General features: G+C 54.4%; 1 protein-coding gene across 2 annotated transcripts; it reads right to left on the minus strand.

The window, feature by feature from the left end:
* Positions 1 to 814: 814 nt before the first annotated feature.
* Positions 815 to 23,909, minus strand: LOC116947292 (inositol-trisphosphate 3-kinase C-like). 2 transcript variants are annotated; one of them, XM_032962846.2, is made up of 7 exons: positions 23,251 to 23,909; positions 11,091 to 11,223; positions 9,709 to 10,003; positions 6,655 to 6,859; positions 5,985 to 6,086; positions 3,826 to 3,897; positions 815 to 3,599 (listed from the first exon to the last, which is right to left on the minus strand). In XM_032962846.2, the coding sequence occupies exons 1-7, from the start codon at positions 23,701 to 23,703 to the stop codon at positions 3,348 to 3,350; spliced, it is 1,512 nt and encodes a 503-aa protein (XP_032818737.2). In that variant the 5' UTR covers positions 23,704 to 23,909; the 3' UTR covers positions 815 to 3,347. The 2 variants fall into 2 exon arrangements, with proteins under 2 accessions (XP_032818737.2, XP_032818740.2); XM_032962849.2 differs by lacking the exon at positions 11,091 to 11,223 and having other exon boundaries at positions 23,251 to 23,365.
* Positions 23,910 to 24,791: the final 882 nt, after the last annotated feature.

A 24,791-nucleotide genomic window follows, 5' to 3' on the forward strand; every position in this document is an offset into this window, starting at 1 on the left:
CCGTGAGCTCACACAATTATCTGTGTGTGTGTAAGAGAGAGAGGCTGTGTGGAGTAATCGGGAATTAGCGGCTATTGCGAGAGGGGGGGTGAACTCCCACCGCCACACGCACACACAGAGGGATGCATTGAGGCGAGAGGCTGCGAGCCTCTGGCGTGTAAGCGAAGCCGCGTTTCCACCACCACCACCACCGCCGACACATTCCTTCCGCGCGAGTCGCAGCGGCACTCGTAATTACGGTAATGATTTACAGCGGCGGGAAACGCTAAAGGCGCAGCCCTGCAATCGTTCACTCACGCCACTGCTGGCGGAAGGGCCCCCCCCCCCCCCCCCCCACTCTACAGACAACTCTCCCACTCTACAGCGAACTCCCGACCCCTCTAGTAAACTCGAGGCGTGCGAGGGAGATAGAGAATCTTCCTGGCCTGGCGTCTTGGAAGTGGTGCGAGTCGCCCCACGCGTTACGCGACCGCGCGCGACCCTGCTGACCCACGATGTAATAACTGCGGTTGGGTCTCCTACTCTATCCTGCTGGGTTGGATAGATACGGGGGGGAGAGGAAGGGGGGTGGGAAGAAGGTTCGATTTCGTAAACTTGCACCATTGTGTTGACCGCCGCGCCGGGAGATGGAACACGGTGCTAAGCGTTGCGCAGCTCGAGTGGAAGGAGGCCCCCCCCCCTCCTTTCCGCCAGCAGCGGTATCCAGCGATGATCCCTTGAGGGGCTGCGCCTGCGTCCTTACGATTTCAAGAAACAACGAATAAATAATCGCGCCCGGCGTCAATCATTAACACACAAAACGCGAGCCCTCCCGTGCGATATGCCCTGAGTGTATTCATGAGATAAACATTATCAAGACGTAATAACGATTATCATAGTACAAATACTATTATTAAAATCTTGCCACCGTGCGTGTAGTTATTACAGTGGTTGCAGGTACAACAGCAGCAGGTTAATTGCAATACCCATCGCAGCGGTTAATTGGTGACTGGATGAGAGGTCTCAATTTTAAAAGGTCTCATTTAGGTTCTGGCTAAGTTTAAGGATTTCTGTTTGTCTACAATTAAATAAAATTGAGCAATCACGCGACATACATCCGATAAAAACTTTGTATTGTAGCCTTAACGGACTGTTGGGGCAAGTGCTGTTAGGGAGCACCTATGAAGGCCTGAACGGCACACGTGGGAATGGTTGGCCAGCACCACGCCCGACCGCATGTCTCCCCAGTGGCGATGCTTACACATAGCACCAGGTACTAATTTGAGGCCGAGTCGACCTAGGGGAGGCCCAGAATCCGTTCTGATAATCATCATTGGTGTTGGCCGTGAGCGAGAATCGAACTCGGGTGGCCGGGTTTTGTAGCGCAGCGTAGCGCGAACCGCTACACCACCGCTCCCCACCCAATGGAACTCAACAACCAACATTCACCAATACTTTCGTACTTACATTCACGCACTTACCAGCTCGTACACTCGAAAACTCACACGCACCAACTCACCAATACTAACACGGCACGTTCTTATATACACACTCACCAGCTCGTACACTTGAATAGACTCACTCACCAGCCGACACTCACATAATACGTACATGCACGTACTCACATACACGCACTCACTAGCTCGTCCACTTATATACTCAGCAGCCAACACTCAAACAATGCAGGTACTAACACAAATACCCATAACAGCCGCCATTCGCCACCACGTGGCAGTAATAGCACCACGGTGCTGGTGCCAGGCTAGGTGCACGCTAAGGCTATCACGTGAAGTGTCGAAGGCTCACCGGCAGGAGGTCACGGGACAGACCCAGGTGCCGTGGATTGACCGACTGAGATGACTGACAGATTGTGCCACCTGTGTTCCCACTGCGCCAAATGCCCATATGCACACCTATTGACACTCATCGACAGCACTCGCCAATCCAAATACGCATGGACGCGCTCACCGGCGCACACACACTCACCGGCACGCACTCACCAACACACACACACACTCACCGGCACACACTCACCAACACACACACACGCACGCTCACCGGCACACACTCACCGGCACAAATACCCATTTGCACCTATCGACACTCGCCAGCACCAACGCTCACCGTGTGAACATCCATCCACGGCATTTGTCCAGTTTATCCCACGCTCCTGCGATCACTCCAGCGAGATGGCGACCCCCAACGCTCCAGAGAATAAAAGTCACAGCTCAGAGAAACCGAGGGAGAGATTCGTCGCCTTCCTTCACCGTGCCGGAAATGTGGCACTTTTCACCAAAATCCGGATGGAACAAAAAATTCACCCCTGCACTTAATATTCAACCTGAATTGGAACAGCTTGTAACACCGGTACGGGAATTGTTTTGCCAGCACATTAGTATCATTAGGATTATTATTAAAATAATAAGTTTTGTCGTAAACCCCTCCGTAGGATTATATACAAGAACATAGGCTGCAACATTATAAGATTGCTACGCATAGGCGTACCTTTGTAGTCTAGTGGTAGTGCCTTACGCCGCTAATCCCTGCGTGCCTTTTCACGGGAGCCCAGGCCGCGATCCGATTTCCCGCCCCCCACCCCCCTCAGCCCTGGGGACGGCTGGGGGGGGGGGGGACGGGGGGTGGGGAGTCTCGCCCACGGAGGAGCAGATCGACGTTTAAGAGCCGGTGACTCCAGTGATGTTTTCTCTCCCACCCCCACCCCTCCGGTTCACGAGGGGCTCGCTCAAAGTTCAACGGAACCGACGACCAAACAAACGGGCGAGCGAGCGGGGGAGGGGGGGTCAACCCCGCACAGCCGAGGTTCACGCGGAAACGCTCGGAAATTTAAAATAAATAACCCGGCGCCCGTTTGGGCAGCGGCTGCGGCGATCCGAGTCCAGGTCCTCGTGCCGACTCAAAATGCGGAACGCAAATACAAACCCGCCCCAATAACTCGCGAGATTCGACGACAAATGAGAATCAACCATAAGCGCTGTACAAGTAAAATGGGAATAAATAACGCGCGCATACGACGCCGGCGGTGGTGGTAGTTGTCGCTCGTTACGGTGGAGGAGGTGTTGGCTGAAGCAGTGGTGACCGGGAGTGGTGGCGATGGTGGTAGTGGCGGTGGTGATAGTGGTGATAGTGACGGCGGTGGTGGTGGCGGCAGTGGTTGTCGGTGGTGGCACTGGTGATAGTGGTGGCAATGGTGGTGGTGGCGGCGGTAGTGGTGCTGGGTGGCAGTGGGTGGCGGCGTCCGCAATGGCGGCGGTGGGGGCGGTGTTTGCGGCGGCGTTGGCGGGGCCAGTCGTCGGCGGTGCCCACATCCGCGGCGGCAACGCCGGTCGCCCTGTTTCCGCGCGGCGTCGCTAGCAGCGCCGCCGGCTCCGCGGTTCGGCCCCCTCCGTCGCCGCCGCCGCCGCCGCCGCCACCTCCTCCAGGATGGCGACGAGGTTGTCCAGGCCGCCCAGGTAGCCGTCCTCGCGGTTCCCCTCGCGCCACGCCGTGCGGTGGTCGAGCGCCGTGCCGGGCGGCAGCGGCCGCGTCTTGCTGAAGTCGATCATCCACACGCCGGCGGGGCCGCCAGCGTCGTGCACGAAGAGCAGCGAGCTGCCGATCACCTGCGGGGGAGCAGCGACGATGATGGCGAAGGAAAATGATGATGACGATGATAATAACGACGATGACGAGAATAAAGATAACGACGGTAATGAGAATAATAACGTTGAGAAAATTTTACGGTGGCAATCGGAATAATCACAACAACGACTGGGTCCCGCGTGAATCCCGCGTGGATCCCGGGTGTCCCCCGTGCCACCCGTGCCACCCGTGCCACCCGTGCTGCACCTCGTGCGAGCGGAAGAACGGAGAGACCTCGAGCGCCGCTCGGAGTGCGTGGAGCCTCCTGATGTAGCTCTCCTGCAGCACACGGCACAAACGCAAGCAGCACGGATGCATCACCATCACACGTCAGCTCAACAACGACGCCATATTTACATAAAACACTATTCTGTCCCATCACACGTGGCGAATCTGTGGGTCTCTACGTAAGTCTATGGGCGTCTGTGCAAGTCTATGGGGGGGTCTATGTGAGTCTATGGGCGTCTCTGCGAGTCTACGGGTCTCTGTGCGAATTATCCGTGACCTGGCTGAAACCATCAACCCATTGCGCTTGAGAACCCGGTTGAATCACAGGCAGTGGCTGACACTCGGATGCCAAACCAGGATTCTCAGCCGTGCCAGCTCAGTGTCTCTGCGAGTGGCATTTTAGAAACTTACTTAGGCCATCATCTTGCCAAGGAGCGAAAACCATCATCACGCGAACTTCCTTCATCCTCACAGCAGCAGTGGCGGCTTTTGACTGGCCTTCGAACACAGACGGTGGTCACCGCGTCGCGCGCTTTCGGATGCGCTTTCCTTGGCCGTCTGGAACGCGCTCTACCTTCCGATATCAGGAAGCCACCGGAACTATGCACTTTCAAATCACCTACGTTGAAAACGAATTTCTTTAGAACTGCGCTTTTTGTGCTTCGTTGGTCGTCCTTCCCCCGCAACACCGATTAGCACGGTTGGCTACGTACGGTGCGAAAGAAGTTCAACACATACATACACGAACATCATGAACCCCACCACCTCCCCCTGATAAGACAACATTTGGCACCGTCAGACTAATTCCTCGCTCGCAGCCCAAATGCCGAGTCACCTTGAACCCAGATTCAAAACCCAGGGTCTCACCGTTGCTGGCCCAGTGTTTCCGTCAGTGACATGGCCAACAACATTATTATATAGGAATAGGTTTTACCCTTTTAACTGGCACAAAAACTGACATCTTTATTCAAGGCATCATGTTTGCAATGACCACAACACAAGCAGTCAAAATGCAAACAAAAAAGACAACTCTGATAATAATATGCACTGTCCTTGAATTTGATTGGTCCACACCCGAGACAGCTTTTCTTAGAGCCTAGTCTCCATTGGTGTTGGACCAAAAGACGCCAGTTTTTGTGCCAGTTAAAAGGGTAAAACCTATTCCTATATCTTGTTTCTGGCAAAGGAGGTCTCATAATGTTAATGCTCACCCCGAGCCCTCAATACTCTGATAGTGCGCTGTTTTTTAGTTGTACGCCTTTTGGCGTGTTGTGGTCATTGCAAACATGATGCCTTGAATAAAGGTGTCAGTTTTTGTGCCAGTTAAAAGGGTAAAACCTATTCCTATATCTTGTTTCTGGCAAAGGAGGTCTCATAACATTATTATAATCCTCACGTGGCCATTACGGAGCGTCCCCCGTGAAGGGAGAAACGGGCAAGCCAGCCTCAGGATTCAACAACCCAGGATGACGGCGAGCGCCGGCCCGGTTCGACACGGCCATCGTGAAACCTGGCTAGGGGCAGGTTTCACGTCAGGTGACGTGCCGTGTGTTTGTTGGACCGGCGTCGAGAGCACGGGAGACCAGGATGTGCACGTCTCATTTGGAGCGGTGACCCAGGGTCACCGAAGAGGGCCAAAGCAAAGCAAACAGAGTCACGGCCGTGACATCAAACGGCAATCGTCAATCCTCGTCGCTCATCACTCCCCATCGCTCATCGCTCCTCGTCAAACCTCGTCGCTCCCCGTCAATCCTCGCCGCTCCCCATCGCTCATCGCTCCTCGTCAATCCTCGTCACTCCCCATCGCTCCTCGTCAATCGTCAATCCTCGTCACTCCTCATCGTTCCTCGTCACTCCTCGTCACTCCCCGTCAATCCTCGTCACTCCTCGTCAATCCTCGTCAATCCTATTCGCTCCTCGTCGCTCCTCGTCACTCCTCGTCACTCCTCGTCACTCCCCGTCAATCCTCGTCACTCCCCATCGCTCATCGCTCCCCGTCAATCCTCGTCAATCCCCGTCGCTCCTCGTCACTCCTCGTCACTCCTCGTCACTCCCCGTCACTCCTCGTCACTCCTCGTCACTCCTCGTCACTCCTCGTCAATCCCCGTCGCTCCTCGTCACTCCTCGTCGCCCCTCACCATGACGACGGCGTCTCCGCCCACGAACTCCTCGAGTGCGGCGCGCACCTCGTCCCTCGACTTGGTCCTCTTGAAGTCCTGCCTCAGCGTCCCGTCGCTCTTCTGAACGCGTCACAGCATCGCACAGGCGGCGGTCAGTGTGGTGATGGAGACGGTGAATGACGATCGCGATGATCGTCATGATCGTGGTGGCGAGTGGTGATCGTGATAATCGTGGTGGTGATGATCGTGATAATCGTGGTGGTGATGATCGTGATAATCGTGTTGGTGATGATCGTGATAATCGTGGTAGTGACGATATTGATGGTCGTGATAATCGTGGTCGTGACGATATTGATGATCGTGGTGGTGAGTGATGATCGTGGTGGTGGTGGTGGTGATGGTGAGTGGTGATCGTGATTATCGTGATGATGGTGGTGACCGTGGTGGTGATGCAGATGATAAGTGATCATCGTGGCGGTGTCACCGAAAACATTGGTACTGTTGCGAGCGGCGACGATGGTGGATGTGGTCGTGGTGGTGACGGAGATGATGGTGGGAGTGGTGATGCTGGTGGTGGCGACGACGACGACGACGACGCTGGCGGTGGCGCCAGCAATTGACCGATAGAGCGCCGACGTCGTCAATGACGACGACGACGACGTCACGGAGCTCGCCCTCCCCTCCTCACCTTGGTGGCCTCGATGCGGAATCCGAGCGAGGCGGAGGAGCTGCAGAGCTCGCGCCACTGCATGTAGCGCGGCTTGGTGACGGCGCCGCGCTCGCGCTCCAGCGCCGTCGGCGCCGTCGGGTCCACCGCCACCATCTTGGCGAGCATGTCGGCACGCGGCTGGGGGTCGCGGCGCGCCAGCGCCAGCTCCTCCTCCAGGTACGTGCTGGACGGACAGACACACGCACGCACGGGAGGACACGCACGGATACACGGACAGACACACGCACGCACGGGAGGACACGCACGGATACACGGACAGACACACGCACGCACGGGAGGACACGCACGGATACACGGACAGACACACGCACGCACGGGAGGACACGCACGGATACACGGACAGACACACGCACGCACGGGAGGACACGCACGGATACACGGACAGACACACGCACGCACGGGAGGACACGCACGGATACACGGACAGACACACGCACGCACGGGAGGACACGCACGGATACACGGACAGACACACGCATGCACGGAAGGACGCGCACGGATACACGGACAGACACACGCACGCACGGAAGGACACGCACGGATACACGGACAGACACACGCATGCACGGAAGGACACGCACGGATACACGGACAGACACACGCACGCACGGAAGGACACGCACGGATACACGGACAGACACACGCACGCACGGAAGGACACGCACGGATACACGGACAGACACACGCACGCACGGAAGGACACGCACGTACATACGCAAGGACACACACATGGATGGACACACGCACGCAAGAACACAAAGGTAAAGACAAAGATCCCCCCCATATCGCCTTAACAGACCCTTGGGGCAAGTGGTGTTATCGGGTGGCACCTATGAAGGCCGGCACGGCACACGAGGAGGTGGGTGGCCAGCACCGTGCCCGACAGGTCTTATGGAAACGTTGGACGTTGGAAAGCATGGACAGACGGACGAACGTTAGAATGGACAGACGGACGAACGTTAGAATGGACAGACGGACGAACGTTAGAATGGACAGACGGACGAACGTTAGAATGGACAGACGGACGAACGTTAGAATGGACAGACGGACGAACGTTAGAATGGACAGACGGACGAACGTTAGAATGGACAGACGGACGAACGTTAGAATGGACAGATGGACGAATAGACAGAGGTCGGAATGAACGTGTGGACTGGTGGTCACAAACTGACAGACCGACGGACCAACGGACGGGTGCACGGAGGGACAAATGGATGGAGGGATGGATGGACGGACGTCACCACGGTCACCACCCGGAGTCACCGCGACACGACGGTGCGACGAGATACGGCGTCAACGACGACGGCGCCACGACCATCCCGATATCGGTTTTCCCCCCGCAAGAACAGGATCGGATCTCGGCTCCCGGTACGTGGAGCGGATCGTCGGACATCGCGCGGCAACAACACGCAGGAGGAGGGGGGAGAAGGAGGGGGGGAGAAGGAGATCACCGCTGCCCCACGTGCTCATCAGGGCGGCCGAGCGGTGCCGTCACGCACCCTGCGAGTGACGATGCCAGAGGGCCCTTGCATGTAAACATCGGGCAATTCACCAGCACTGGTTCAAGCTCGGCCTGACTCTGCCGCTGACGATAACGAGACGCTCACTAAACGTTGAAACGCTGCTGATAAGATGCTCTTCTCTCCAGCAGAAGGCCACGGGTGGGCTAATGGGCTGTGTAAAAGAAATACACTATGTATTTTTTTAAGCGGATGCGCAAATATATTTACTTAGTCAAAGCCCTCTTTGGGGTTTACGGGGGGGGGGGGGGGGGGGTCACTGCTGGTCTCCACGACTCATTGAGCCAGATCAATACACCCAAGGAGATCACACTACTGGGGATTAAAGTTAAACGCTCATGTACACACACACACACGCTCGCACGCACTCGCACACACACACGCACACACACACACACACGCGCGTACGCACACACACACACACACGCTCGCACGCACACACACACGCTCGCACGCACACACACACACACACCAAACACAAACATCACCCCGAAAGCCTCAACAGGTTTGGGGCAAATTGCTGTTCGAGAGCAGCACCTATGAAGGCGGGCACGGCACACGTGCCGGGGTCACGTGACTCGCACACGATGAAAAAACTTACATCATCCACCCCCACGCGTACTCCGTGTACACCTCCACGCGTACTCCGTGTACACCCTCCACGCGTACTCCGTGTACACCTCCACGCGTACTCCGTGTACACCTCCACGTGTACTCCGTGTACACCTCCACGTGTACTCCGTGTACACGTGTTTACCCCGTTGTTCATATCAGAACGTGCGGCTGAGTGGGCAGGTGTTTGATACCATCATTTAAAACTATTTCCAAAATAGTTTACGGTTTGTTGACAACAGCGTGCTTGGAATTACTACACTGAGAGAGAATGAGGAACCCGCCCCGGTTCATCACATCACCATAACCGCGAATGAAACCGATGGGGAGCAACTCGTCAGGGCTCGTTACGGGCGGAAGGGCCGATGGCAGACGAATGAGGGAATGCGCCCGAGAGGACGTCCAGCCAGGCGACGGAGCGATGGCGAAATCAGCCCGTGCGTGGGCGCTGGGCGAATCGTGATGTCGCGGGCCTTGATCCAGCAGCGTTTGTGGAGGTGGCTCACAATGGGCATGTCGGAGCCGCACAAAGCGGTCGCCTGAGCGGCGCCGCAGGAACCGCCGTGGCTACGAATGCTCGCCCGTCTCCCGTCCGCCCGTCTCTCCGTCGCTGTGTCCGTCTGTCTGCCCCGCCCATGTGTCCACACATCCGTCCATCCGTCTGTCCGGCCATCCGGCAACGTGTCCATCCGTCTGCCCATCCGCCCGTCCGCCCGTGTGTCCGTCTTTGTGTCCGTCCGTCCGTCCCCGTCCGTCCATCCATCCAGACGTCCGCCCGCCCGTCCACCCGTGTGTCCGTCGGCCCACGAGCCGTGACCGAGCGTGCAGCGCGGCAGCGGCAGCGCAGCGGCAGCAGCACCAGACTCCGGCCCTCGCTCACCGCACGCCCATCTTGCAGTCCATTGCGGCCGGCGCTCGGAACCCCGCGAGCAGGTCCTGCATGCGGTTGTAGCGCTGGGACGTCGAGCGGTACCGGGAGGGCGTCGCGGCTGTCGTTTTCACGGCGGCGCCGGCGGCGATGACGGTGGCGGTGACGGTGGTGATGGTGGTGTCGCCGTGGAACTCGGGGACGAAGGGGCACAGCGGCGCATCGCCCATGAGCAGCTGCAGGCAGCGTTGCTCGTGGGGACAGAAGCGCTTGAGCACCGTGCCTGAGTGCGAGGGCATCAGGCTCCCTGCGGGGAGAAGGGGGGGCGGAGGGGGCCCGGGAGGAGCGTACGGCACGAGGCAACTATTCATTATTATTATGATTACCATTATTCCTCTGGCTTACAAAACGAAAGAGTCGCTGAGTCTCAAGACTCTTTTAACAGGAAGGTCTTGCCAAGGGGCGCCGTCGTGGCTAGGTGATGTTAACTCCTTCACCTGGTATGCAGGAGGTCGTGGGTTCTATCGGTACCCTGACACCTGCTGTATCTGTGGAGTTTGCGTGCCACTCTGCCCGTGGTCGCGTGGATTTTTCTCCTGGTCCTTCCGTTTTTCCCTCCACATTTATAAACGTGCATTTAGAGTATTTGGCTGCTATAAATTTCCACATAAGTCACTTCATTGGGATATCATTTGTGATAGCCAGGTCGTTTCTGCAAAAAGAGCTATGTATCTCAGTGGGCCTTACCGAGTAAAATAAAAAATAGTTTAGTGGTTTCGGCAGACAGGGCGATTGCTGCTGCAGCTGTGGAATTCCTGCCGAATCATTTGCGGTGTCATTTCTCAGCAATGGGATGTGGCTTTCGCCAACAGCAGTAACACTCTGCGCATGTGTGGTGTGTGTGTGTGTGTGAAAGTGTGGGTTTAGCTATGGGAGGAAAGCGGAGAACCCAGGCCACGTGAAGCGTCGAACGCTCGCTGGCAGGAGGTCACCGGACAGACCCAGGTGCCATGGGCTCAACTTTCACCCAGTCACCCATACATTGCAGGACAAGAGAAACGCGCATGACAGCGGTCACACGACAGTGTGGACATATTCACGCGGTCATTTGACAGTGGTCACGTGACGGTGGTCAATCCTTAGGTTAGAATCGCCTCTCACTGAACCCGTGACAGGGTCACGAGACCCCAGCAGCCACTAGAGGCACTACAACTGCTTAGCTGCCACAAATGCTGACGATTTAATCGTGTGGGGGGAGGAGCGGGAGGTCGGGCGGGGGACAGTGAATAGTTCAATAATTCAATGCCTACCACACGCCCGATCGCCTTTGTCTTCCCAGTGTTAACCTTTAAACGACCGCGGCCGAGTCGACCCACGAGCGGCCTGCGACCCACCTTCGTGGCCAGACAGCTGCACCCAGGAAGCACTGCGAGGGACAGCGTTCTGGGGGGCGGACGAGGGGGCAGGGGGGGGGCGCTTAGGGCGGCAAGGCCCCCCCGTGTGGGAGTCCGAGTGGCGGGTTGCGGCCTGCACGGACACACGACAAGGACAAAGATCCCCCCGTGTAGCCTTAACAGACTGTCGGGGCAAGTGCTGTTAGCGAGTAAGCAACTATGAAGGCCGGCAAGGCGCACGAAGGGGGGGGGGGGGGTTGGCCAGCAACCACGCCCGGCCGCCTTTGTCTCTCCCAGTGCTGACGTTGTTACACACCGCGCCAGGTACAGCACTCACTCAAGGCCGAGTCGACCTACAGGGAGGCCAGGGGAGCGGCTCAAATATTCGCCGTCACACCGATTGCTCGCGAGCAGGGAATCCAACTCGCTTCGCTCGGGCTCGAGGCACGGCGGCGCTAACCACCGCGCCCGCCGCTCCCCTGGTCGTGGGCAACGCCGAGAGAGAAGGCGCGCACACGGACAGAGGGATCCGTGTCGAGGGCGTTCGGCAGGTTTGGGGGGGGGGCCTTCTGGCTGCACTCGCGAAGGAGCACGCGCCGCCGGTGTTTCCTGCGACACCGGTGCCCGCTCGCGTCTTGCACTCGCGCTTGTAGCGGGGGGCTCGGGCCAGACACCGGCGTAAGGCACTGCCGCTGCGTCCCGGCGACGTGAAGGTTACAACCGACGTTCCGCAATGGGCAGCGAGAGCTCGGCGAGCGATGGGAATTCTGGTGGTGCCCGAGAAGGTCTTAAGGGAGAGCCGAGTTGGCGGTGTGAATTCTAACTCCGCTTCCAAGGAAGGGCCAAGAGACAAATAACCGCCAACAATGAATATAAACCCGCCCCAAACTGACCGAACCAGTCCACAGGGCGAACCATGGCCGATATGAGGGTGGTTCTGTCCGCACGACGGCGGTCGTCCTGGGCGCGAAACGAAACGCTTCGGTCATTGCGTCACGCAAAACCACTCGGCGGGGCGGGGTGGCGGCGGCGACGGTGGTGGTGGCGGGGTGAACAAAACCGCCAGTGTGAAAAGACTCTCTCCCGTTCATGACGCAGCTGTCGGAAATGCTAATTCTCTTTCCAGCAAAAGTAATTAATCGGACAATAGGCCTCCCCTCCCCTCGTGTGGTATTCGTCACTCCACGTTTTTTTTACGAGGGGGGGGGCGGGGCGGGGGCAGGAAAACAGTTTTTACACGTATCGTTCTGCCAAAGTTAATGTCGTGTGCTCTCCGCCACCCGGCATGATTGTTGCGTACGCATGCGATCATAGGCGGAGTTTGACTTCTATATTTGGGGGGAGGCGGAGGGGGGGGGTTAGTTTTGTTTCCCACATTAGGAATCGTGGGTGCAATATAATTAATTCTTCATTATCGTAAACTACTGAAAATAAATTAATAAAGGTGTCCAGTTTTTTTTGGGGGGGGGGGCTTTGTCCCCCACCCCCCCCGTGCCCCCCACCGCAGACTCCACCCATGATGCCAATGTATGAAGACTCCCAATCTCCCTCCTCCTCCTCACTGTGGTTTGAGACTCTTACCAGTAACACACAGGCACTCCTCTACTTACAAACGAGTTAGGTTCCTGAGGCACTGTTCCTGCGTCGATTTGTCCGTAAGTCCAACTTTACTCCTGTCAATTCCAAACTTGTTCCACGGCATGTACACTAAACATGGGGAATAACATAAAAATTTGTAGAATCTCATGGAAATGTAGATGCCACCGATTCTCCGCGTTCTGCAGATGTAGATGCCACTAGTTCTTCATGTTCTGCAGATGCCACTGGTTCTTCATGTTCTGCAAATGTAGATGCCACTGGTTCGTCATGTTCTGAAGATGCCACTGGTTCTTCGTGTTCTGCAGATGTAGATGCCACTGGTTCGTCATGCTCTGAAGATGCCACTGGTTCTTCGTGTTCTGCAGATGTAGATGCCACTGGTTCTTCATGTTCTGAAGATGCCACTGGTTCTTCGTGTTCTGCAGATGTGGATGCCACTGGTTCTTCATGTTCTGAAGATGCCACTGGTTCTTTGTGTTCTGCAGATGTGGATGCCACTGGTTCTTCATGTTCTGAAGATGCCACTGGTTCTTCGTGTTCTGCAGATGTGGATGCCACTGGTTCTTCATGTTCTGAAGATGCCACTGGTTCTTCGTGTTCTGCAGATGTGGATGCCACCACCTCCATCTATTCCACAGCTGTTGAACTTATGTCTCTCGGTCCAAACAGGAAACTGGACATATCTCTGAAAGTTCTCAAGTCGACTGTTGGTATATAGAGAAGTCCCTGAACTGAATTCACGCTCATGTTCAAGTCAGTCAGCGTCATAAATCATCATCAGCTGTGATCCATCCACTGCTAGATGGAGGCCACTACCACTCCGTTGTTAGTCTTGAGCATCGGGCCATCGGCCCGAAAGAGTCCTGCCCAGGCACTACATACGTTTTATTAGCTATTGAAACTAAACTATAAACTTAGTTTTTATTTTACCAGGTAAGGCCCACTGAGCTGCATAGATGTTTTCAGAAGCGACCTGGCTGTCACAAATGCTAGCCCAACGAAGTGGCTTATCGTGTCGCGGGGAAATGTCCAACGGCCACCGACTACTCTAAACGCGTGATGTTGATTGTAAATGTGGAGGGGGAAAAAAACTCCCAAGGACCAGGAGAAAAATCCACGCGTTCACGGAACACAGAAACTCCAAATATGCAACAGGCATCAGGGTCGGGATGGAACCCAAGACCCTCCTGTATAACAAGGCGAGGAAGTTAACATCTCCTAGCCAGCGTGGAGCCCATTAACAGTGTCGGTGATATCGTTAACCATGGTCGCCGTTCTCTAATCCGCGTGTTCCTCATTCTCGGTGCAGGAATTCCAAGCACGCCGCTGTCGTGTTTGCGAGCACCTGGGCAGCTCAGCAGCGCGCGCCAGACTGTTATGAACGGGGTACACGTGGGGGTTGTTCACAGGGTACACGTTGGGTAGGTGGTGGTGCATTACGTAAGTTTTTCCATCGTGGGTGAGTCACGTGACACCCCACCCCCTCCACGATCATCGCCCAGTCGCGGGTGATGATGCAAGAAAAAGGCTTTTAGATTATTTTTTTACAAAAACAAGTCACGAGAATGTTTTAAGTGTGTAAATTCCACATTCCCATGCCGAGGCTATTCCACATATTGTCTTCCATCATTGCCCATTCATAAGAGGGTCGAGTGCTGGCTCGGAAACATATACACAAAGACAAAGATCCCCGTATAGCCTCTAACAAAATGTTGGGGCAAGTGTTGGGGCAAGCGCCTTTGTCTCCGCGAGACTCATGTGTGCACACCGAATCAGGTACTCATTTAGGGCCGAGTCAACCTCGGGGCGCCACGGGCGCGGTTCAGATATGACTCGTCACTCTGCGTGTACGCGGGTGTTTCTTGTATATTGTGGGGAGCGGTGGCGCAGTGGTTAGCACACTTAACTACGCATCCGGCGTCCCGAGTTCTGTTCCCGCTCACGACCAATATCAGTGGTGAATATCCGAACCGGTCGGGGACCTCCTCGAGGTCCCGAGTTCGAGTCCCGCTCACGACCAATATCAGTGGTAAATATCCGAACCGGTCGGGGACCTCCCCGAGGTCGATTCAGCCTTAAATAAGTATCTGGTGCGGTTTCGTAACCATCACCAGGGGGAAGACAAAGGGGGCCCCGGGCGTGGTTCTGACCAAACCACGACTTCGGATGCCGTTCCGGTATGAACAGGAGCTCGCACTTGCCCAACATCCTGTCCAAGAGTACAGGGGGAGGGCAACCTTTGTATTCGCATGCTTTTGCATATCCGCCTGCCAAGGTTAAGAAACTTCACGTGACATCAATGTGCACCTAGCCTGGCACACGCGCCGCGGCGAAGTCACGGCCGCATAGCGGACGTTGGAGTGCCGTGCTTTGTCTCGGGAGGAATGCGGAGGCGGGTGAGTGTCGGGGCACGCGTGAGTCCGTATCGATGGAAACGATGCATCACGGCGCCTGCGCGTGACTCTCTCTGCGCGTGCCATCAGACAAGGGATTAGTGACTCGCTCATTCATCGGCCATGGTCAAACCACTGCTAGATGAAGGCCGCCTCCTCCTCCCCCTCCCACTGCACTCCCCCAAGCCGATCCTGCGATGTTACGGATCCAGCCGGCACCGGCACACGAGCCATTTTCATCGCTCCATCTCCCCGGTGGATGTCTCCTATGACGCGTTTCCATGAACTTGGCTGCCACTCCGGTAGCGAGATGTTAACAACCTCGCCTGGTATCCAGGAGGTTGTGGGTTCGATCCCAACCCCGACGCCTGCTGTATATATTTATTTATTTCGAGTTTGTGTGTGCCTCTCCCCGAGTCCTCCGCTTTTTCCCTCCGCATTTGGAAACATGGGTTTTAAATATTCGGCTGCTATCCATTTCCACGTGGGAAGCCAACGTCATTGGACTATCAAGGTCGCTTCTGAAAAAGAGTTATAGAGCTCGGTGGGCCTTACCTGGTAACATAAAAAAAATATATAGTTTAGTTTATAGTTAATTATTTTTGGCCATCATCGAAGTTTCAGTTTCTTTATTTTGGTATTGCCCTGTGAGCCATTCGGCTCTTGAATCGGGTGCAACCACAACAAACAAAAAAACTAAAACACGAACAAGAAAACATCTTAAAGTGACTTTGTGTGACTGTGCAAACAGAAAATCCATGAAAAAAACAGCAAAATATTCCTGAAAAGAGCACCGTACACCAACGCTGTGTGCAAAAAATACCAGTGGGATGCAAGTCAAACAACAACCACAACCACAAGAAAACTTAGATTAAGGCCATCAGTCTAACTCCGTACTACAATCAAACACACATGTCCAAACCAAAAAACGTTTTCGAAATCACCAAAAAATAAAGCCATAATTGCATCCTAACAGTGACCGAATTTTTACAATAAACTACATAAATAACATGTAACATCAAATCCTAGAGCCATAGCTGCCTGCATGAGTTACTCCACAACAACAGAAGCATCAGTTGGAGTATCAAATTTTTCAATGCACCTTTAAGATCAGCACGCTAAATCAAAATACAGATAATACTTTGCAGCGTCATCCGGAGCGAAAACATTTTATTTTATTTTATGCCAATGAATAGCAGTGGCAGCTAGGGGTGTACAACTCCTCTAGAGCAGTTTTGAGAGAAGATCTCATTGGTAGCGATTCAAGTTGCAGTTTATTGGCAATAGTATTCCAGACCCTGACCGTGACACATCCTTGCCCAAGCGTCACTCACTTGGGTGTGTGTTTGTTTTAAAGAGCTTCAATGATGTATTTCACTTGCGTGTGCTCTCTAATGCGCGTGTTCCTCTCCGTCTCGAACTCTCTCGTTTCCTTCCCCATGTACCTCGCGTGCTTCGTTCCCAGTCTCCCTCTCTCTCTGTCTGTGTCTCTCTGTCTGTGTCTCTCTGTCTGTGTCTCTCTGTCTGTGTCTCTCTGTCTGTGTCTCTCTGTCTGTGTCTCTCTGTCTGTGTCTCTCTGTCTGTGTCTCTCTGTCTGTGTCTCTCTGTCTGTGTCTCTCTGTCTGTGTCTCTCTGTCTGTGTCTCTCTGTCTGTGTCTCTCTGTCTGTGTCTCTCTGTCTGTGTCTCTCTGTCTGTGTCTCTCTGCCTGTGTCTCTCTGTCTGTGTCTCTCTGTCTGTGTCTCTCTGTCTGTGTCTCTCTGTCTGTGTCTCTCTGTCTGTCTCTCCGTCTGTGTCTCTCCGTCTGTCTCTGTCCGTCTCTCTCTGTCTGCTCCTTGAAATCAAACACTGCCCATAGCTATCCGTGGTACGGAAATTTGAGGGTAAGAATCCACCCATTTTTTCGCCATATAGCATTGTGATATATAACGACTTATGGTTGGTAGCTTAGCTGATTGGAGAATATAGAGTTTATTGATAACATGAAGGTAATTTATATTTTAGTTTTTATTGGTTCACTATATAGTACTGTGAATAGCTCAGATGTGTAGTCATTTCTGTGACCAGTCACTAGCAAATCACCCAGTTATTTCAATGCTAAATTCGCCTAGTTATTTCAATGCTAAATTCTCCTGTTTGATTTGTACTAAGTGCCTCGGTGAATGTGTATGCTCTGACTTCAACGTAGCTATTTCTGTAGCAGTTACAAGCGAATCACTCAGCCATTTCAATGCTAAATTCTATGCTAATCCCATTGTCAAGGGGTGCCTCTGCGGATGTGTATGCCTTAACTTAGCCATTTCAATGCTAAATTCTATGCTAATTCCTGTGTCAAGGCTCTTTGTTCCTCTCACACAGCTTAAAAGCCGTGATCTGAACGTGGCTCTCTCACTCCAGCGCTGTCCTACCAGACAGTCTCGCCCCCTTCACCTGATGAAGGCCGCTTGTGTTGTGGCCGAAACGTCGTGAGAATATTATTGTGTTATTTTATTTTATCAATTTATTATTTTATTCTCATTCTACGTGACTTTACCGAAAGAACCAAAGAAGACTGCCCATAGACTCAACACTGCCCATAGACTCAACACTGCACCATAGACTCAACACTGCACCATAGACTCAACACTGCACCATAGACTCAACACTGCCCATAGACTCAACACTGCACCATAGACTCAACACTGCACCATAGACTCAACACTGCACCATAGACTCAACACTGCCCTGAGATTCAACACTGCACCATAGACTCGACGCTGTCTGTAGACTCACTTGCCCAGACTCAACACTGTTCATAGGCCCAACACTGCACCATAGACCCAACACTGCACCATAGACCCAACACTGCACCAGACTCAACACTGCACCATAGACTCGGCACTGCCCATAGACCCAACACTGCCCACGAAGGCAAAGCACTGCCAGTGCAAATTTAAGCAGTCCCCCCCCCGCCCTCCTTAACCTCCTCCCGTTCCTCTCTGAAAGCCTCACCGCCTCGTCTCCACCATCGGCCCCTCCCTTCCTCCCTCCCCTACAGCCCTTCTGTGACCCCCTTCACGTGACCCCCATTGCAGTCACTCATCCCTCGCCCCCCCGCCATCTAAATCGCTGTTTTTGTTTATGCTTTAGACTTTAGAGCGAAGGCGCGCGCGTGCGCTCTATAAATACAAACTAAGATCAGGGTGGAGGGGGGGGGAATTGTAAAAAAAACACCCGAGTCATGGCAAGGTCAACTTTGCAAGGCTGTCAACCCACACGATTTAACCCCCCCCCCCGCCACCCATATTCTTGTACAGGGAAATCGAGTTTTCAGGTCCATACGGCGTACAGCCGTTTCAATGCGGGCAACAATCAAAAATGTTTGTCTATTTGCGTGTTTCTCTTCTTGGGATGGGACTTTGTAGGATGAACGTTGAGATTTTTAAGAGGCACACGGGGTGACCAATAAGGTCTGAATGGGTCTGTAATAAGGTAGGGCACTGATAAGGTGTTGATAGGTGTGTATTGGTGAGTGTACTAGTGGTGAGTGTAGTGGTGATTGTCTATTTGTTTGCGTTTAATCTCCTTGTGATGAGACTTTGTAGGATGAGCGTTGAGATTTTGAAGAGGCACACGGGGTGACCAATAAGGTCTGAATTGGTCTGTGATAAGGGGTTGACAGGTATGCACGGATCTTTGCTCGGCGGGCCCTGCAAACGTCTTGGGCGAGACGGCATCCGCGGGGACACCCGGCGGAGACGGAGCAAACGAGATCGGAGTTTGCGACGAGGATCTAGGCCGCTCCGCACCGAGAGAGGGAAGGGAACGGATTGGGGAGGCTTTCATCCAGCGGTGGATAAACCACGGCCGCTGCTGATGATCATGGCGATGCCTTCGTTAAACAGGAGACCGACCCAGCAGTGGATAGGCCATCGCTGACGATGACGACGATGATGATGATGATGCCTTCATTCGGCAGTTGATAAGACCATGGCTCGCGATGATGATGATGATGATGCCTTAATTCGGCAGTTGATAAGACCATGGCTCGCGATGATGATGATGATGATGCCTTCATTCGGCAGTTGATAAGACCATGGCTCGCGATGATGATGATGCCTTAATTCGGCAGTTGATAAGACCATGGCTCGCGATGATGATGATGAGGCCTTCATTCGGCAGTTGATAAGACCATGGCTCGCGATGATGATGATGAGGCCTTCTTTCGGCAGTTGATAAGACCATGGCTCGCGATGATGCCTTCATTCAGCAGCGGCTCGACCCAGCAGTGGATCGGCCATGGCCGATGTCGATGGCGACGCATTCACGCAGCAGGAGGCAACGATTGACAATGCCGGATTACAACGCCTTCATCCAGCAGTGGATATACCACGCCCGATGCCGCTACCAAATGCATATAACAGTCCCGTCGACACATATACACAAGCCAAGGGGCGATATAAAACCTTGCAGATATGGTGATTGGTGTATACTACAAATAACCCCGTGGGAGAACCGATCATTGCAGTACTTGTGGGCAAGCCTCTGCCTGTTAACCCTGACCTTAGCCTGACCTTAGCCTGACCTTAACCGTGACCCGAAACGCTGCGGGGGTGGGGGCTGGGGGCTGTGGGCTGTGGGATTGCCCCCGCCCCATTGTGCTCAACCAACTCACGGCACCCGACACATTTATTTTGTCCCACTGCATAGCAATGCAATGCGGGTCACTCTTTTTCCACACGCACACAGAGAATGTTTTTTGTTAATTTCCGCTGCTGCTTCTTCTGCGTTTGTGTACAAACGACTCGATGCGTCCCCTGTCGCGCGCGCGTGCGTGTGTGCCTCGAAAGGGGAAAACAAATAATAGGCGACGTTTCGGGCAATGGCCCTTCATCATAGCGCACACCGCGCGTTTCCTGCCACACAATATACGTACACGCGAGTTATGTTACAGTGTAAACACCACGGTTCATTGCAAAGTGCATGCACAAAGCGTACTGAGATAACACAAAAAATGCTGTTAGCGAACACCTATTCAAGGCTGCACTACAAGTGTCTACCTGCCTGTGTGTGTACCTGTATGCCTGTGTGTGCCTGTGTATGTACCTCTATTCTTGTGTGTACCTGTACGCCTGTGTATGCCTGTGTATGTACCTGTATTATTGTGTGTACCTGTACGCCTGTGTGTGCCTGTGTATGTACCTGTATTCTTGTGTGTGGGTGGGGAGCGGCGGTGGTGTGGGTGGGGAGCGGCGGTGGTGTGGGTGGGGAGCGGCGGTGGTGTGGGTGGGGAGCGGTGGTGTAGTGGTTAGCGCGCTGCGCTACGAACCTGGCGACCCGAGTTCGATTCCCGCTCACGGCCAACACCAGTAACGATTATCTGAACCGGTCCTGAGCCGTCTGAGCCTAAAATGAGTACCTGGTGCGATGTGTAAACATCGCCACTGGGGAGACAAAGGCAGCCGGGCGTGGTGTTGGCCACCCTTCCCCTCGTGTGCCGTGCCGGCCTTCATAGGTGCTCGCTAACAGCACTTGCCCCAACAGTCTGTTCAAGGCTTCACGGGGGACCTTTTGTTGTCTCTGCTCAGTCCACACTCGCAGAAGAAGGCCCAAACACGGACATAAACTACTCAGTGTACCTGTACACATCGACGCATGCTTCGGCACACAGACACAGGTAGACACACACACACATACCACAACTACACATACAGGCAGACAAATACACAATGTACACACACGCAATGACAAAGACCACCACCACATCCCCCCCCCCCCGTGTAGCCTCAAGAGATTGTTGGGGCAAGCGCCTATGAAGGTCGGCACGGCACACGAGGGAGTGGGTGGCCAACACCACGCCCGGCCGCCTTTGTCTCTTTCGTGGCGATGTTTAAATATCGCACCAGGTATTAATTTGAGGGCCGAGTCGACCTAGGGGAGGCCCAGGACCGGTTCTGATAATCGTCACCACCGGTGTTTGGCCGTGAGCGGGAATCGAAGCCGGGTCGCCAGGTTCGTAGAGCAGCGTAGCGCTAACCACTACACTACCGCTCCCCCATACACATACACACAACAACAACCGCCATTCGCCACTAAGTGGCGGTGACGTCACCACGACGCTTGTGCCAAGCTATGTGCACCTTGAGGCCACGTGAAGTGTCGAACGCCTGCTGGCAAGTCACGGGGCAGACCCAGCAGGTGCCATGGGTCGACTGACTGAGATGACCGAGATGACTGAGATGACTGGCTGATGCACCACCTGTGCCCCCCCTACTGTGCCAACTTGCTGTGCTTTAGCCACCCAGCGCTCCGCTCGTTGTTGTGAGTGTCGCTTCTCCGCTCTCCGTTGCTGTTGGAGGGCGACTGCCTCCAACTGCCCAGTAGCAGCCTCCTCCACATAGGCCGATCTTGACACCGCTGATACCAGTCATCGGCAAGTCCACTCAGCTCCACGTCCTCCTGTACCACATCACTCCATCTCTTCTCTAGCCCGTGCCGCGCCCGTGTAGCCCCCTCGATCCGGCCGAACAAAAGCTGTTTCGGCATGCGGTGGCTGGGCATGCGGGCTACATGACCCAGCCAACGCAGCCTTGCCTGCCGGAGGAGCTCACCGATGGGACCTTGCCCAGATCTTTCAAAGATTTGTGAGCTCCTCACACAATCCAGCCTGGTTAAACCCAAGATGGATCATAGGCAGGCTAGCCTAAATGTTTCTAACCGGCGAAGATGTTCCATTAGGGGGGTCCACGTTTCGCAAGCGTAGAGAAGGGAGGGAATGACCGTGGCCGAGAAGACCTGAAGCTTCATGCGGAGCGACAGACCAGGTAGCTTCCACACAGCGTTACGCAACCGATGAAAAAATATTGCCGCTCGACTGATTCGGAGTGAGACCTCTGCTGTCAAACTGGAGCCGGTCATAAGCACACTGCACAGGTATGGGAAACTCTCCACTCTCTCCACAACTGCCCCATCACCGATTGGGAGTTGTGGGGGTGGAGTGTCCGATGGTACAAAATATCCAGGCAGGTGCTTAGTTTTGGTGGGGCTGATGGTAAGGCCCCATCTCTTAGTGGCACGCTCCAGTCTCAGCAGCAGCGTCTATAACTCCTCCTCTGAATGAGCAGCTATTACCAAATCATCGGCATACATAACGTGGTTGAGCAATAGGGAGCCATCCCTTGACCGCACCCGGGCATCGATCAGCCTCCCATTATATCTGTACCAAATGGAGATTCCCCCGGCACAGCTATTGAAGGCTTCACGAACTACGTAGTCAAAATAGATGTTAAATAATGTGGGAGCCAGAGGACATCCCTGTCGCACCCCAAGGTGTACAGGGAATGGCTCTGACTCCCGGCCACGTAGTTTAACCCGGGGCCGCTCACCATCATGAAGGTCCTTAATGATCGTGAGCAGAGGGTCAGGGACTCCAAAAGCACGAAGAACAACCCAGAGCCCAGGTCTACTGATGGTATCATAGGCCTTGTAGGCCTTGACCAGGTCAATAAAGCAGAGATGTAGGTCTTGCTGGAATTCCCTACACCTCTGCTGTAGCAGACGGTCAGAAAATATGGAATCTGTGCAGGAGCGCCCTTTCCTGAAACCGCATTGGGGCTCCGCAAGCCTCTCCTCGGCGTGCCTGGCAAGGCGATGTTGAATAATCCTTGCCAGGACCTTTCCCGGCACACTGAGGAGTGAGATGCCCCTGTAGATGTTACAGTCTGTGCGGTCCCCCTTCTTAAAGAGGGGGACCACCAGGGGGGCATTTGTACACACACATACACGCACACATACACACACAAGTGTAAATACAAAGACCACCCCCCACGACCACATCACGCGACCACGCTGGCCTCAATAGGTGCTCACCAACAGCTCTTTCCCGGTCACCTGGCACGGACACATCGTACTCACACGAGCCCAGACGTTTAACAAACGCGGCGACAATAACCCAAGCGGTTCGTCTCCTGCCCATAACCCTCTAAAGTCTACACCACATTTGGTGTTTACACATCCCATCGGCCCGCGTGCTCCCGTGCGAGTGACACTTCGGAGCGGCATTGTCTCAGCAGCACAAGCGACGCTCTGGTGGGCAGGTTTCGACATTCAGTGCCTCGTTCGTCATTAACGCCGTGTGCCCTGGGAGTCTTCGGGGGCAGGCTAGGTGCACAACTGTGACCCTGTTGCTTACCGCGTGCTCGTTGGCAGCTGCCGTCTCCTTCTCATCATCACCATCACCACCATCACCACCTCCATCACCATCATCAGCAGCAATCTTCCCAGAGTCTGGTCTTTCTCTATCTCCGGACCGACTTAGCGTGCAACCCACTTGGTCATTGTGAGCGTGCGCTGATGATGATGTTGTTGACGATGCTAGTGATATGGAATATGTTGAGACTGCTACTGTTGATGATGGTGGTGGTGCTCCTGCTGATGGTAAACGCGCCGATGCTTCTGCTGCTGTTGATGATGATGCAGACACCGCTGCTACTGTCGACGTTGCTGCTGATGATACTGATGATGATACTGATGATGATGCTGATGATGCTGCTGATGATGATGAAGACAGTCCCGAGGAAAGTTGTAGGCCCCGGATGGAGTCGCTGACTCGGGCGAGTCCCGTGGCCACCATCCCTGGCATCATCACGAACTCTCCTTCCCTCTCCCTTTACCTCTCCCTCTCTGCTCTCTCTCTCTCTGGGTTGCTCAAGATGTACCCGACACTGTGGAGCAAGCTCCGCGTTCTGTAACCTACGTCTCACGCTCTCTCTCTCGACCCTCTTCTTTGCCTCGCTCCCTCCCTCTGCTCTCACAGATTCACCACCCCCTCCGCCTCTCACTCCTCCCTCTCCTATCTCTCTACCTCCTCCCTTTCCCCGCCCACCTGTCCATCACCACGAATCCTCCTCCCTCTCCCTATCTCCCTCCCACTCCATTCTCCTCCCAACTCACCGCCCGTCTCCTCTCGCCACTCTCCGCTTCACTCCGCTGTCGCCACTCCTCCCTCTTCCCCGCCCTCTCCCACCTCCTACCCTGTCCATCACCGCTCCCTCTCCTCCTCCTCACTCTCTGCCTCCCTCCTCTCTCTCCTTCTCTCTCCTCCTCCCCGTGGTTGATGATGCTGCTGCTGCAGACTGGGCCAGGTGCTCCCCCTGTTGACGGCGGTCTCTGCGGCTCAGAGATCGGCCGTCGGTTGTGAGTTGTGAACTCCACGCGATTTTGTTGGTTTGTTGATCAGGGGTCATCAGTGCGTACGCATGGAGAGGGGAGGGGGGGTTAATCCAAATGCGTACGCTTGCGTATGGGGGGGCGGGGGGGGTCTACTGACAATGTTCATACGGATCAGGGACGTGTGGTTAGGGGAGGCAGGGCAGGCAGAGCCTCACTTCATACTCCAATGAAAATAGCTGTTACGAAAAGTAAAAAAAAAGAATAATCAAATAAAATAAATATTAAGATTTTCCCACTAAATCTGTGTTATAAATGTCATTTGTGTACGATTCCAATAATTTTTAGAGTCAAAATCGCCAAATTTGCGGAGCTCCGCTGCAAATACTGCAGGAAGAGACGAGAGGTGAGGCAGCGACGAGCTCAGCCTCCCCTCTGATTGCGCAACCCCTCAGTAACTGGATGGAGCGCGGGCAATAAGCGCGTGCCTGTTACTATCTCAGTATGTCACTAATGTCATGTTTGTAGACCCCTTCATTTCATGTCCTCGCCTTCTATACTCCA

The sequence above is a fragment of the Petromyzon marinus genome, chromosome 29 (assembly GCF_048934315.1).
Source record: "Petromyzon marinus isolate PM22_M1 ecotype Great Lakes invasive population chromosome 29, UKy_Petmar_22M1.pri1.0, whole genome shotgun sequence".
NCBI classification, from domain to species: domain Eukaryota; kingdom Metazoa; phylum Chordata; class Hyperoartia; order Petromyzontiformes; family Petromyzontidae; genus Petromyzon; species Petromyzon marinus.